The sequence below is a fragment of the Haliotis cracherodii genome, unplaced genomic scaffold (genome assembly GCF_022045235.1).
Source record: "Haliotis cracherodii isolate W230 unplaced genomic scaffold, xgHalCrac1.p SCAF_15, whole genome shotgun sequence".
In the NCBI taxonomy this organism is placed as follows: domain Eukaryota; kingdom Metazoa; phylum Mollusca; class Gastropoda; order Lepetellida; family Haliotidae; genus Haliotis; species Haliotis cracherodii.
Genome location: NW_027266270.1, coordinates 5,005,426 through 5,022,119, shown reverse-complemented (window position 1 = coordinate 5,022,119; position 16,694 = coordinate 5,005,426). Strand labels below are relative to the sequence as shown.

Genomic DNA, 16,694 nt, shown 5'->3' with positions numbered 1-16,694 from the left:
AGGCTGGTATCCCAATACTGAGGATTTGTGGATCAGTGGATGTGACACTCTCAATTTTTCTTTGTAGAACAGAAACAGAAGAGAGATATAGACCAACTCAGGCTGAGACAAGTCCAAATTTACGACCTAGGTACTATATCATTTTTGTCATTAAACAATATATCACATGATTAACCACATGTCCAGGTAGTTCTGTGGGTACCCGGGTCCTACTCAGTACCCACCCGACCCGAGTACCCGAGTTACCCGAGACCAACACATACCGTATATGGCCGTGGATAAGCCGACCCCGTAGATAAGCCGAGATGTTAACTTGACCATTGAAACACGAAAGAAAATTATATGAATCTTTTTTCTGATCCTCAAAATTCGGTTTGTCCGCGGTCATATACGGTACCCCTTTCTCTTTACATATGTTTATCTATTCACACTTGTAAGGAGATATATCAGTTGCATTATATTGTCTAGATTGCACAGCGTTAGAAATTGATCCTGTAGTCCTTGCCAAACTGCCCAATAGGCATCATAAGGACCAGTATAAATTTGACATTTTAAGGGTTTTGCTATGTGTTATCATTTTAAGGACTAGTGGAATAAAAATGTTAGTTTCTACAACTGTTGAAAGCAAATACTTGGTAATTTGATGTCTGAGACAACAAGCCTTCAAACAGTTCAATTATTTACCACATCATAAATAACGAGTAAGTAACCATGGCAACAATGTGACATGACACGACTATTGGTTGACACAGCCAGGGATAAATGTCGTTTTCAAGCACACAGATGATGTTGGTGCTTACACACAAACTGCACAGCCATAGTGACAATGGAGACAGACCTCACTGCACTGTACGGGCACTGTACGGGGCACTGTACATGTCATAAGTAAAATACACGATGAATACACACCGACACACGAGGAGGAGATGATGAAGCTCATACAACAAAACATACACTGTCACAATCTGTACAATGTACTGGGATCTAAAACACTGAAATACATAAACAAGTATTATTCATTTATAGTCATGTAAGGCAATATGTGTGCTGAAAACATTTTGAAAGATAAAAACTTTCATTTGGTCAGTAAGGGTGTACAGTATTACCGATATTAATTTCAAGAATACAAATCACGACAGTGTAATATTGAGTCATCTGAAATATCAAATTTTGAAATATTCCCATAACAATAAAATAACGGTTACTTCGTCATAAGCTCTGTTAGGTGCAGTCACATAATTTCAAACAAATTCTGTCGACCACAATTAGGAAACACTCTTGGCCCAATATGGCGATGGACACATTTTACATGTGGAAAGTTGCTATGAATGAAAATGGTAAGGTTAAGGTGCACTGTTTTATTAATATATCAACTTCCGTGGAGAATCTCCCTGGAATGATGCCTTTGAATTTACTATTACATAAAATAGAGTGAGTATTGTTTGATGCCGCTTTGAGCAATATTCCAGCAATATCACGGCAGGGGACACCAGAAATGGGCTTCACACATATTACCCATGTGGGGAATCGAACCCAGGTCTTTGGTGTGACGAGCAAACACTTTAACCACTAGGCTACCCCACCGCCCCGCATAAAATAGAAGATTTATGATACAACAGCTATCATGATACGTATCACATTACAGTCTTGTGTATAGCAATAAAATTGTTGTTTGAATCCCTCCAGCCAGACATCTAATTATGTTCAGCGTGCTAAGTTGGTTTGGTCATAATTGCATTCATCTAAGCACTAATGCTAAGTCTTTGTGAAAACATAAACGACATTTGGTGGTAGAAAACTCCACTGAACTTGAGTGACATTTTGATAGTTTGTGTCTAGAGTACTGGAGTTTTTGTTGTCTTTCACGTACCTTTCTGCATACTGAAATGTACCCTAACAAATATTTTAACCAGTCAGTATACAAATACGCTTATACACACTGTAGTACCCAAAATGACAACCACCCCGAGGCCAATTCTAGCCCCAAATCCCCAAGGACGGCCCTGATGAGGATTGAAGACAATAAGGTCACACAATATCCAATCCCCAAGGACGGCCCTGATGAGGACTGAGGACAATAAGGTCACACAATATCCAATCCCCCAGGACAGCCCTGATGAGGACTGAGGACAATAAGGTCACACAATATCCAATCCCCAAGGACGGCCCTGATGAGGAGTAAGGACAATAAGGTCACACAATATCCAATCCCCCAGGACGGCCCTGATGAGGACTGAGGACAATAAGGTCACACAATATCCAATCCCCAAGGACAGCCCTGATGAGGACTGAGGACAATAAGGTCACACAATATCCAATCCCCCAGGACGGCCCTGATGAGGACTGAGGACCATAAGGTCACACAATATCCAATCCCCCAAGGACAGCCCTGATGAGGACAATAAGGTCACACAATATCCAATCCCCCAAGGACAGCTCTGATGAGGACAATAAGGTCACACTATATCCAATCCCCCAGGACAGCCCTGATGAGGACTGAGGACAATAAGGTCACACAATATCCAATCCCCAAGGACGGCCCTGATGAGGAGTGAGGACAATAAGGTCACACAATATCCAATCCCCCAGGACGGCCCTGATGAGGACTGAGGACAATAAGGTCACACAATATCCAATCCCCAACGACAGCCCTGATGAGAACTGAGGACAATAAGGTCACACAATATCCAATCCCCCAGGACGGCCCTGATGAGGATTGAGGACCATAAGGTCACACAATATCCAATCGCCCAGGACGTCCCTGATGAGTACTGAGGACAATAAGGTCACACAAAATCCAATCCCCCAAGGACGGCCCTGATGAGGACTGAGGACAATAAGGTCATAGTGAAAATCCAATCCCCCAAGGACGGCCCTGATGAGGACTGAGGACAATAAGGTCACACAAAATCCAATCCCCCAAGGACGGCCCTGATGAGGACAATAAGGTCACACAATATCCAATCCCCAAGGACAGCCCTGATGAGGAGTGAGGACAATAAGGTCACACAATATCCAATCCCCCAGGACAATACCGTCACACAATATCCAATCCCCCAGGACAATAACGTCACACAATATCCAATCCCCCAGGACAATAACGTCACACAATATCCAATCCCCCAGGACAATAACGTCACACAATATCCAATCCCCCAGGACAATAAGGTCACACAATATCCAATGGACAATGAGATACGGATGATGATGTGTGATAACAGTAGCACAACACGAAAACTATAGATGTGAGATGCTCATATAGATATAGATACCACTTAATGGGAAGTGAATGATTGTCTAGAATAATACAAGACTATGAAGAAATATCAAGGCATGCATGGAGGGGCACTTACATGGAGCGCTTCTGGACAGGCCTGAGTAACAACACAGAATGAAACAGATGCCTTTATAAAGTGATAGTTTCAGAATGGGTAAGAATGGCGAAAAACTTATTGGCGCTGGTCATACAGTTTAACAGACGACTGAAGGTCATAGCTCTGAGATGTTGAAAGAAGCTCTTGATTCTTCGTGTTCGTGTGGTTGAATTTTGCTTCTTATTTGAAGGCTTTGAGAAAAGAGTGTTGACATTTTGCAGTGACCCATATAAGGGAGATAACTCTGAATTAAATTTCTTCGTATTTTGCAACGATACAGTTTGTCTTGATGCCTGTTTTCCCATTGCACCTTGTAAAAAATAGTTCAAAATGTTCTTTCATGTCCTTAAACATGGGAATCATTTAAGGTTTTTGTCAATAGAGAAAAGCTTAGATCATGAGCACATTCATGTGCAAGAGTATTGCTTGACAAAGGTGTTAGGAACTATACTGAAACTGGCCTCAATTGTAAAAGAAAATTTGCTCTTTTGTCACACCAACATCTCAAAGAAAGAGAATCAAAATTGTTCAATATAATGATATATCCTCTAAAACTGCTTTTTCACTGTTTCTGCAATGATGTACTTTCAAATTCCATGTGATATATCCTTGAAACAAAATTAATAGCTATCAGCACCAAATAAAGTGATGGCTTCAGAAAAGTGAAGAGAGAAACCAATTTGTATCAACCTAATACAAACATGACTTTAGAAAATTGCATCTGAGGTCAAATCGCTTTTGTGATAACAACAGAATATTATATTTCTGGGAATTAAACAGCTGGAAGCTACATGCCTTGACTTTCCCATAGCTCGTAATTCTAACAACGAAAACATGAGCAAAGGAGAAATATCTTAATGCCTAAGATTTGTCATACTCTTTAGCCAATATCTCCGATTCTTGTCCCCATGTTGTGTCTCATGAAAAACACGACACTTATCTCCCCTGGTCTGTATGCATTATTCCCAACCTAGTCATTAACGGTTTCAAATTCCACTATCACATCAAAACATGTCTGGGCCTGGTTGCACAAAGCCAACTCAGCTCTAAGACTGTTGCAACTCCATTTTAAAGTAGGGCAGTTACGACTGTCTTAGCGCTAAGATCACTTTGTGGAACAAAAACAATTCTTCGACAATCCCTGGAAGAAAAATCATCAAACCAAAGGAGATGCAAAAACAAATAATATTTTGTCCTACCTGCAAATATGCTAGTCTCGGTGTCTGCATCACTGGCACTCTCAGAACTAATCCTGCGCCGTAGCTGTACGTGTTCCGTGAGTTGTTGCGTGTTTGTGGTAATCTCTCCATTACTCCCGGATTGATTCGGCTCCTCGACTCGCTCGATGACAGTCTCCAGAACCTTGGAGGTGAAGCGCTCCACTCTGGGCGGAGGCTGCATGGCGTCTGTGACCTCCTCCCCATCTTCTACTGCGGTGCCGCTGTCAGCAGCCACGATGTTGTTATTGTCAGGGGGAAGTTTCACTGGCGCCTTCACTGGCGCCTTCACTGGTGCCTTCACTGGAGGCTTCACTGGAGGTTTCACTGGCGCCTTCACTGGAGGTTTCACTGGCGCCTTCACTGGAGGTTTCACTGGCGGCTTCACTGGCTTGTTTTGGAGACTGGCAAGTATGGAAGCTTCTGTAAGGGTCTCCATGTCTTTGGATTTTCTCTTTTCCTGGAACACACAAGTTCTGTTAATTCACTTTTTTGAGATCGTAACCAATAACATTCCTTGCAGTGTTTTATTGCACAATAAAAACTACCATTCATCGTTTATTTCTTAATAGAGCAATATGACACTATACAGCACTGTGATCCTATATATCCCTATACAGCTATATATAAAACCCCATATAAGATAGCTACGCGATAAATCGCAAAGAACATTGAAGAACGAAGCATGGTTTATTTCATGATAAAACATTGTTCTATCAAGTTGTCATTTCTGGTGATTCGAACATGCTCTCACAACTTGATGACATTGTAAAATAGACGACGTTATTTTTTAGAGGGAAGTGTCATGTGAATTATTCCCCAGAGATGTAGCTGTGCAATGTAGATATAGAGCGCTGTAGCTGAACGATCGCATCCAAAATTGAGAGAGACATGACAATCGGCATCGGGAGAAAAGGTACAGATAATTGACGTGAAATTTGCGAGAATATGCAAGAAAGACCAAACCCTGATCATAGAATGGACTTGTCCGACATTGCCACAGTCGGATTCTATTCAGGGAGTCATCAGTATTTAAATATGGGTAAATATTTTTAAAGTGTGTACTTTTTACTAACATCTTTACAGGGGCTGTACACAATGCTAAAATCTCATATGAGAAATAAACGACTTGTTGTTTATCATACAATAAAACACTGCAGGGAAAATGTTTTTTGAGAATACAGCAGTGTGTAACCCTATATATCCCTATACAGTAGTACCGTATATCGCCGTCTATAAAGCAACCCCACGTATAAGACGACCCCCCTACATGATACAGTGCTCTGTCAGCCTTACCTGGGGGTTGATCTTCTGTGTGATGCCCTGCATGGCTGTGCTTGGTGGGGGTGGGGGTGGGGGGGTGGTGGGGTAGTGACCTCGGGCCCTACATGATACAGTGCTCTGTCAGCCTTACCTGGGGGTTGATCTTCTGTGTGATGCCCTGCAAGGCTGTGCTTGGTGGGGGTGGGGGGGTTGGGATGACCTTTGGCCCTACATGATACAGTGCTGTCAGCCTTACCTGGGGGTTGATCTTCTGTGTGATGCCCTGCATAGCTGTGCTTGGTGGGGGTGGGGGGGTAGTGACCTCGGGCCCTACATGATACAGTGCTCTGTCAGCCTTACCTGGGGGTTGATCTTCTGTGTGATGCCCTGCACAGCTGTACTTGGTGGGGGTGGGGGGGTGACCTCGGGCCCTACATGATACAGTGCTCTGTCAGCCTTACCTGGGGGTTGATCTTCTGTGTGATGCCCTGCACAGCTGTACTTGGTGGTGGTGGGGGGGTGGGGGGGTGGGGGTGACCTCGGGCCCTACATGATACAGTGCTCTGACAGCCTTACCTGGGGGTTGATCTTCTGTGTGATGCCCTGCACGGCTGTGCTTGGTGAGGGTGGGGGGTAGTCCGGCGTAGGGGGCTGAACGTAGCCGGTGGGGGACAGGGGTACATCCACACTGGACCGACTGGTCCTTTTATTCTCAAACTCTAGTGAACTTGGCTTCTGAACACGATCACTTCCATCGAAAGCTCCTACACAAATAATCAAACACTGAAGTCAGTCTTCATCATTCACCAGGCAAATATTCCACAAAAAGTCCAATTTACCAAATGTTTACCTGAAGATTTCAATATAAATGTTCATGCATTCCTACACATCAGCACATAGAAATAATCAAGTAAAAGGGTTCTTCACAGCCTGAAAATGATTCACTGAATTTTACAAAACCAAGATACATGTATATTAATATTGATCTCCAGACAGCAGCATAAACAAACAGACAAACTTATTTTTTTGGTTTTATTACTATTCAAAATTAACTATACGTCAAGAAAATGGTAGTCAAAAAGCTTTTTCATGGCTTTGCTTATTTGAAAATTGAATTTCAAACAGTGTATCTCAAAGACGGCACAGATGCTTGGTACAAAAATGAAATGTTACATTTTAAGTTCATGAGCATGTTTCTTATTATCCAGTGAAACAAAATGGTACTTTAAAAATACCGAGCATGTATGTGAAGACGGCATTTTAAGTTGTTCAACTTCTTTCCAATCCCATTTACTATGAATAAAAATATGTTCAAACCAAACCAAGCCGAGCCTTAAGGGCTACCTACCAATAACAGAGACACTTGAAGTAGAGAGTCCATCATCAGATGTGGCCGTGGAGAAATCCTCAGAATGATCCGTCTTTTCTTTCTCGATCGCAGACACTTCACTCCGAGACCAATCATCCGAACTAAATACATCTGTGTTATTTGAGACATCGATAGAGTCACTTGTGATCTCGGAGGAACTCTCTGGCTGAACAGAGTTATCTCCCTTATCACTAGGAATCACATTTGGTGAGGGAAGGGGTTGAGCTTCTGTTATATGGGAAGTTTCCACAGGCTCTCCCTGTGTATCTATCTCATTCTGTCTCTGCGGGTCTTCGGTTATCGTAAGTTCAGATTTCACAGACTCCGATTTTGGAGGAACATTACAGTACACAGGACTTGGGAGTTTGGGCTGGTCTTTTGGTGCAGTGGAGGTAGCAGACTTCATAGCGCTACAGTCTTCGCTGCCGTCAGTCTCCTCGCGATGACTTGACACGGTGTCATCTGTATCCACGCTGCGATCGTCGGCCTCCTGACTGGGTTCCTGAGATTCCATCTGCTGGCTGGACTGGCTGAGTCGGGTCGGGCGCCGACGAGGCGGCTTCTTTGGCTGCTCCTGCACAGAACATACACACCAGTGAGTGAGTGAGTGAGTTGGGTTTAACCACTTGAGAGGGGACACTGTGTACAGTGACTGATACAATTTGGAGTGGGTGAGATTGGTTTGACGCCACTTTTAACAGTATTCCAGTTATCACGGCTTGTCAGCTTAAAGTGGGCGGAAAGCCCGAAGTGACATTTTGGTGAAACTTACAAGTATGGTGATGGTGCTAACAAACCTAGAAACATAATCGGGGTGAACAGGGATTCGAACCCCCAATCATAGGTTTCTGGCATTCCCAAGGGAAGCAACTCTGCACAGCGAATCGCGGCGCCTCAGACGACTGGGCCACCCGTGCCCCCGAGGTCAATACGAGGACAATTATGTCAGTGTTAGAAATTTGGGAGGGTCTGGGGTCAGTGAGGTTTGCTGCAACAGTAGAGCTGTGTTTCAATTGGTATCTTGCGATACGAGTTGTATCATGAGTCAAACCAGGATTCGAATCCACAACAATAGGTTTCTAGCCACCCAAGGGACGCAACTGCCCATAGCGAATTACAGCAACTTAGACAAATGGGCGACCCGTGCCCCCGCGCAATTAAGAGATAAACATTAAGTGCTATCAGATTTGGGGGTGCCGAAAGTATTCGATGTCTGTCAGTTTTATTTGACAAAGTGTAAAGAGTGCATGGAAGAGTGTTCGGTGCTTACAATGAGTACACAACAAGTTAGAGACCAAGGAAATAACCTTGGGACTTGGTCATTTGAAAATGAGAGAGTTTTGTTTTCACGGCCAAAGCATTCAAACGTCCATTGAGCATCAATGTACACAACAGCTTGCAGTACCTTAGCACCAGCTTCTGCTGTTGTCATGGAGCTGCCTGTTGCTGGGCAACTTGTAACCGGTGGCGACCGCCGTGCTGCTTCCACAGGGTTCCGGGAACAGCGGATAGAGGGCGCTCGGGGTGGGATGGGGGGTGGTGATACATCAGGGCTCACAGGGCTGAAGCAGGACAACAGGATGCATTTGTTAAAGCTGTAAGACTGTTAAGGTGAAGCAACAAAAAGTCAACAGATGTTTTGATGATGGTTTGGTTGGTTGGTTTGTTGTTTAACGCCGCACTTAGCAATATTCCAGCTATATGACGACGGTCTGTAAATAATGGAGTCTGGACCAGACAATCCAGTGATTTATATCATTAGAATCGATCCACGCAATTGGGATCGATGACATGCATCAACTGAGTCAGCGAGCCTGACCACCCGATCCCGTTAGTCGCCTTTTACGACAAGCATGGGTTGCTGAAGATCTATTCTACCCCGGATCTTCACGGGTGATGATAGAAGATGAGTGAAGATTCCTCTCGTTGGAGAAGGCAACTTCATTTACCAAAGAGAACCATATCAGTGATTTGTTCTTCCATGCTGTAGGTAAGGATAAGATATATGGACAACTTCTTTATTCCAATTAGGAGCGACGTTTTGGTGTAGGTTCAACCATAATCTGTACATCACTTGCTTGATAACGGTTTTAAAACCTACACCAAAACAGCGCCCAAAATTGAAATAAAGAAGCTGTTCATCCATATATTTTATCCTTACTTAGTACTCCAACTTCTAAATGCCTCTCAGAGAAGTTACAGGTGAGTATTACATCACCAAAGATTTATAAACATCCTTTCATTTAGCATCAAATGTTAATTTTATTTACGGAACTATGCCATCCGTGACACGCTTTTTTTCATGACTCCAAACCAAAGATGTGACCGTGTGAGTATCCTGCTCCTCACATGCCATGCTTTTTCTGTATATATTGCCAGAATGAATAAACAAAAGCGAAAAAAAAAAAAAAAGAGTCCTGCTCCAAATATCATCCTCTTTCATGTGGCGATACATTAGAGCATCTAGATTCCAGTGTTGGCTCTGACCTTAGGATAGAACCATGTGAGTCAGTGAGTTGGGTTTAACGCCGCTTTTAACAGTATGCCAGTTATATCATGGCGTGTCTGCTTAATGTGGGAGGAAAGCCCGAAGTGATGAAGTTCTCAGACGTTTATCACTTCGGTGAAACCCACGAGCAAGGGTATGGTGCTGACAAACCTAGAAACATAATCGGGGCTGACCGGGATTCGAACCCACAATCATAGAATTCTGGGGTACCCAAGGGACTTAACTCTGCACAGCAAATTGCGGCGCCTTAGACGACTGGGCCACCAGTGCACCCCGGTAAAACCATGATTCGAACCCACAATCATAGAATTCTGGCGTACCCACAGGGACGCAACTCTGCACAGCAAATTGCAGCGCCTTAAACGACTGGGCCACCCGTGCCCCCCGGTAGAACCATGATTCGAACCCACAATCATAGAATTCTGGGGTACCCAAGGGGCGCAACTCTGCACAGCAAATTGCAGCGCCTTAAACGACTGGGCCCCCCGTGCCCCCGGTAGAACCATGAGAGGGGTCCTGTCTTCAGGACAGTTACATATAAACATTGCCTCTGATGCTACTGGTCACCTTTTCTGCCTCAGTGCTGCTGCCTTCTCTCTGTTGTCCTTGTTGACCTTGACATACATCTGTGCGATGGGGTCACTGTCCTGGACTGGGGGGGATGGCTCGGGGACTGGGACAGAGACGTCCTCGGGGCTGAAGTCGTACTCATCTTCTGATGGCGTCCTGTCCTGCAGGACTACTTTGGTCAAGCCTTTGATGTGATCTGTGTGGACAAGTTATCATCATGAATAAATCAAAGGGACATAACTCTGTCAAGACATAAATGACCCATCAGTTAATGAAGTGAGTGAGTGTATTGGGTTTTTACCACGCTTTCAGACATTCATGGGAGTTGTCGGGTAGCCAAGTGGGTAAAGTGTTGGCTCATCACGCCGAAGACCCGGGTTCGATTCCTAGCATGGGTACAATGAGTGAAGCCCATTTCTGGTGTCCCCTGCTGTGATATTGCTGGAATATTGCTAAAAACGGCGCAAAACCATACTCACTCACTCATTCACTCAGACATTCATGCACAAGCTAACAAGTGATGCCTAAGTGGAGTGATTATCATTTTAGCTAGTCATGTGTCCTTGTATGCAATCACATTAAAATCAGATCTTAGTTCTCGCTCCCGCTCAACAAAGATCTGAGGACATCCCATTACGAGTCACGTCAGACCGACCTTGCGCGAACTTTGACCGGCCAATGGAATGACCAATCAGAAGGCAGGTTTCTCGTGCTTTACGGCACAAATTTCAAATTGGTGTCTACGCTTAGAAACATATTTTGACAAATTCTCGATTACAATTTTGAAACCGGAACAAAAAACATTCTGGAATGGCTAGCAGATGGTCTAGATTGTAAGGATTCAGTCGTTAAAGTTTTTGAGATTGCATGATTAGAAATCACATTCCGACTGTCACTTTCATCATCTGGTAAGCAACGCACTGATTGGTCGGATGAAAGGTCATTTTGACGTGACCTCTAATGGGATGTCTTCAGATCATTGTTAAGTGGTAACGAGAACTAAGGTCTGATTTTAATGAGATTGTCCTTGTATGGTAATTTTATCTTTACGCATTAAGTAATCTAGCTACGTGATTGGCCGGTCTCGTCATGCAAAAACCCACACATCGGCTGGCCGGCTTTTACAGAAACCATGACATCATAATAGCTTAGTGACGTCACTTGCTTGTCACCTCTCAATTGACCCTGTTGTCACCACACTAAACGTTGGAAGACAGATCTCACACAACGAAATAATTCTTTGTAACATGTGGACTCTTAATGATGAACTTGTTACATGTGTCAATGTGTACATAATTTGGGGGGATTGTCATGTAAATTATGACTTAGCTTGCAAAAGTCGCGATATGGCTGAAAAAATGCTGATGCGACATTAAATTGTAACTCACTAACTCTAGCTTGCAAAATAATGTACACCCTGCTACTGACATACCGTAATTGACCGTAGATAAGCCGATCTCATAGTTAAGTCGATGTATTAACTTGGTCCTTGAAATCTGTATCAAAATGTTAAGTGCGGTACACACGCCGGACCTCCAACCAAAAACTACATCTACCATCTGTCTTCGAAATAGACTATCAACTAGGGCTGGCTATTGATACAGATCATAGAGATTGATAATTGTTAACTAAATATCAATCAATTATCGATAAATATTGGAGAAGTAATTTTGAGCAAGTATGAAAAAAAGTCTGAAATAAATCAACATACTTTATGCCACTGGATTACTCTGTGGATATTTAAGTTATAACACAAACAGTTGCTTTCCATTTTTGGCAATTGACATGATAGCTAAAAACAAGTCTGTTTGGTAAATTTAAACTTTATCTCATCACAATAATTCATGTAAGATATCGACAAAGCAATTTTAATATCGATAATCGTTAATATTTCTTCCCATTTATGATACTTCCAATTACCGATTTTTTTTAGACAGCTGAAATATCAACAAATCGTTATTGATATTACCGTTACCCACTCATGCTCCACTCACCATTGATGAGTTTCGTAGCCTCGTGCGCCTTCTGTGAGGGCAGGGACTTGAGGATGTCCGCCGGGGTGAGTCCTCGTACGTCTTGCTCGTCCACCATGACACCTGCAACACACGCATGCCAAGTTTTATCAAGATGGGTTTGTGTACATCTTATTGACTGAGTGAACTTTCTTCAAGAATTGACAGCACATGAAAAACATAAACATGTAAAACATCACTGAAGCTCAGACCATGACCTGGAGAGGAGCTGCCAGGGATGCAGATCTCCGTGGTGACAAAGACATACTTCCATTTTCATGAATTTATGAAAAATAAGTTGTATTCACCTTTGTGTATCAAATTTGTTTATGAGTGATATTTCAGGGTAATATCATCGAAACCACAAAACAGAAGTGACAAAGTAATTTTGTTTCCAATCTTAGAAAGTACCGCACCACATCTTGTGACACTCCATATTCGCATACATTGACAATACAAGGTATTGTCCAGGTCAGGGATAGAATTCATTAGCCCCGACCAGTTTGGTTAAGGTTAAAGGTATCCTCGGGGCTAGTAGAATTTGAAACATTCTTGGTTAATTTCTATCCCTGCATCCTCCTTCCCTACTGAATAGAATTTCTTGCAGTTGATTAACGCTACCATGCCATTAGTCTCACACAGGAACACATGACATTCTCAATCCCGACATGCATATCGGCCTGTACAATTCTATACAGTTAGGATTCACGCTTTTAGGGTTAGAAGAAAAACTTTTGTCTGTTCCTAACTAATAATGTTCTTCATGATATTACAGGGCTCGAAATTAGAAAACAAAAGGTGTGTCCAAGGGCACCGGACCTGTTTTTCAGATGCGGCATTTTCAGTTTAGGTGTGCCTTACTTCCTATGTCCGCGTAATTCTAAGATTATTCAAAAGTACTTGGTGACATACACGGTTTTCTTTGCTCATCTGCAGTAACTTTAATGGAAGTTACAGCAGTAGGCTTCAAGAAATCAAAATGGAGTTTCCTTTTCAGACTTCTGTTTTGACTGTTGTGATCGTCTGCTAGGCTTATCACAACAGTCAACACAAATGACTACCGTATTCGACGTAATAAGCCCCCCGCTCTAATAAGCGACATTTGCTGATATATTGGCTAGTGAACAACCCCAATTAGCACCCCTTCCGATTGATCAATGTACACAAGACTTATTTATTCGCGTATAATACACACTTGTGTGTTATATGCACCCATAATTATGGGCAATTACATTCTGGAAAAATATATCTGTTGTACATAAACATTTTAGGCTGTCAGCATAACCATGAAATTTATCTTTCAATTCTGTTTTTTTCCACCAAAATAATATTCTAATAAGAGCCCCCTATTTCTAATTTTGACAGCGCCCTGGGTGCTTATTAAGTCGAATACAGTACTCCCATTTGAAAAGCAACACCGATGTAATATAGTTAGTGTAATTCCGTCAAAATACAGAAAGATACGATTACATTCAAACAAGACCTACGTAATATTCACGATGTGTCAAAATACGGAAAGAAGCGAGTACATACAAATGTATTTCGTGCTATCCTGAACATATCGTCAAACGTTTGTAAGATGTAATCAACAGAATTCACTGAATATTACTGAAAACACTTTTTATTTTTCAAAGATGAATTTGTCAAGATATGAAAAATATATTAACAAAAACACTTGTAATAAAAATGCCCATGCCCATGAAACACTGTACATAAAACAAGCATGACATTCTCATATCCCCGACCAAATGCATGTACGGTTGCTACGGAAACTCAAAAAAATAATATTTTCAAAGAGTCACCACTTGACCTATCCATGTGACATGTATGGTGAAGAAATATTGTACGGTTTTCAAGATCTGCCCCCGAAAGGAACACTTCCGCTATTTTCAGTCTAAGTCAAAGTTGTTGCCAGGGAAACTCGAAAAATAAACTTGTTAAAAATGCCAAACTATCGAAAGGCACCAGTTCACCACTTGACCTGTCTATGGGCCAAGTTTGGTAGTGATATCTCATTGTTTTTGAGTAACACTCTGCCAACAAAACGTGACGTCACGGAAGGATGGACAGAAAACACCCATATCTATATCCCCCTTCCACTTTGTGGCGGGGGATAATTAAAGCCTGCCATTTCTTATTTTGTGCTGCAGGCCCGGTGGCAGTAGTAATTTCGAGCCCTGTATTATCTAAAACTGCATAACAGATACAAGCAGCGCACATGACCTAAAAAATGACAATTTTCTGGTAATGGTACATGTGGCTCCCAAAATGAATTTCTAATCCAAAAAAAATCAAGTTAATTCAGTAAACACATCACTACATACCAATTAGTGTGGTATTATTCTACACTTGATGTGATACCCAGCTTCCCTAGCACCCTTGAGTGAAGACATCTTGGGGAGTTATCTCCCTTTGACTCATAAACTGGAATTGCAGACCTCACTGTGTGAGCCATTGAGTGTTTTTGAACTGCACCTCATCTTACCTCGATCTAGCAGCAGTTTGATGACATCAGTTTTACAGTAAGTGGCAGCTTCATGCAATGGCGTGCCAGCATCAGTCTGAAAGACAACACAGTGTTAGTGAACACACAGACACACAGACACACAGCCACACAGCCACACACAGTTGTTAGTGGTGTGAGGTAGGGCTGGGACGGGTAACTCGGGTACTTGGGTCGGGTGGGTCTGAGTAGGACCCGGTACCCACAGGACTACCCAGACCTGTGGTTAGTCATGTGATAAATAGTTTAATGACAAGAACTCCCGATAGCTCAGTGGTTACCCGGGTACACTTGGAGTGGTCAATGATGCCTAGTTTGACACAAGTGGGTAGAACTCTTGACCCCATCAGTGATAACTCACCGGATGCCCATTGCGTAATTCCTATTCTTTAATTGACATTGTTATGTACTTGTTATGTTCTTGTTACAATTGCAGCTCAATAAACCATGTTTGTGTACATATCAAAGTTGGTATATCCAAAGTGTGCAGATTGTTGGTAGTCATTTTGGAGACATAAATGCGAGGTTTAATTAATGCAAACAAAGACCACACGCATTTTTCGCATTTAATTCACGCTCACGTTAATTTCAGGATTCACAGTTTCAAGATCTGAGAGAAAGTGGATGTTACTCTACCTCTGTATTTTACCATGTCAATAAACATTCTTTTTTTCATATTGCAGCATCAGAGCTCCAGATAACTCTTCGAAGGTTTCTATTTTAATTGGGTAATGATTATTTTTCCACTCATCTATTCATCACTCTATTGGGGTTTTCCCAAAATGAGTAAACTTTTTAAGATTTCCCAAAAAATATCTTTATGTTTTAGATGAACATAAGTGTTCTAACAATAGGCTTGACTTGGAAAGTAAATTAGCTTGTAATTATGTTTCGGAAATTAGCTCCGTTGTACGCATGCTGAAAAAGCTTCATTGGGTATTTACTCGTGCTGTTTTTATACATGCGAGTTTTCCATTTAATGCATGCGTTTCTGTACACAAGATAATTGAAAAAATTGGGGTTTTGAATATTATTTTTTATGTGTGTGTGTGTGTGTGTGTGTGTGTGTGTGTGTGTGTGTGTGTGTGTGTGTGTGTGTGTGTGTGTGTGTGTGTGTGTGTGTGTGTCTGTGTGTGTCTGTGTCTGTGTCTGTGTTGGGAGGGGGGGGGGGGGGGGGGGGGGGGTTGTAATTTTACGGAATTAAGCAGCTTGTCTGTAGCCCTGCAATTTTACACTTTAACACAGTTCCAATTGAGACTTCTGGATATCAAATACTCAACACAAATCTGAAAACACACAAGGGTTATTTTCAAAATGACATGCAGCGCTGGGGATCTACAGCCTTGACAAACCTGCGCAAAACAACTTTAGATCACCAGCTGCTAGCCACGGACTGTATCAGTTTGTGTTTGCATGATTAGAGTTAGATAAAGTGCCACACTGTGTTATTTACTACGTCCTATTCATGTTAGATATTAAACTTACAAGCTGGCTGCTTCCAATTGAAACTCTCACATACACAACAGGAAACATGTATATGCATGCTGCGAAATCATGCTGTGAGATTTAATAGCCACAATAAGTCATTCAACATGTCATGTCAACAATGCAAAATGTAATTTCATTATTAAATGAAAAGTCAATAATGTTCTGGATGCTTGGATGAACATTTAGTTCTTTTACCCCCAAAATCAGAGGTCATAGAATGGGCATGAAAGCACAGCCTAGGCAGGCTAGTCCTGGAGGACATTACTGCCAGGAGGTACATTATTGCCATGAGGTTTTGTTTGTTGTTTAACGCCGCTCTCAACAATATTCCAGCTTTATGACAGCGATCTTTAAATAATCAAGTCTGGACCACACAATCCAGTGATTAA

General features: G+C 42.3%; 1 protein-coding gene across 7 annotated transcripts in view; it reads right to left on the bottom strand.

Moving 5' to 3' along the window:
- LOC139462188 (ankyrin repeat and SAM domain-containing protein 1A-like) overlaps nt 1–16,694 on the bottom strand; it is a 195,586-nt gene that overhangs the window by 126,205 nt on the left and 52,687 nt on the right. For all 7 annotated transcript variants that reach the window (XM_071243744.1, XM_071243747.1, XM_071243743.1 and 4 more), the window contains 7 exons: nt 14,800–14,875; nt 12,297–12,398; nt 10,300–10,498; nt 8,629–8,785; nt 7,203–7,797; nt 6,431–6,618; nt 4,574–5,051 (listed from right to left, as the gene is read on the bottom strand). In XM_071243744.1, the coding sequence (XP_071099845.1) occupies nt 4,574–5,051; nt 6,431–6,618; nt 7,203–7,797; nt 8,629–8,785; nt 10,300–10,498; nt 12,297–12,398; nt 14,800–14,875 (1,795 nt within the window). The remainder of the gene's footprint in view (nt 1–4,573; nt 5,052–6,430; nt 6,619–7,202; nt 7,798–8,628; nt 8,786–10,299; nt 10,499–12,296; nt 12,399–14,799; nt 14,876–16,694) is intronic.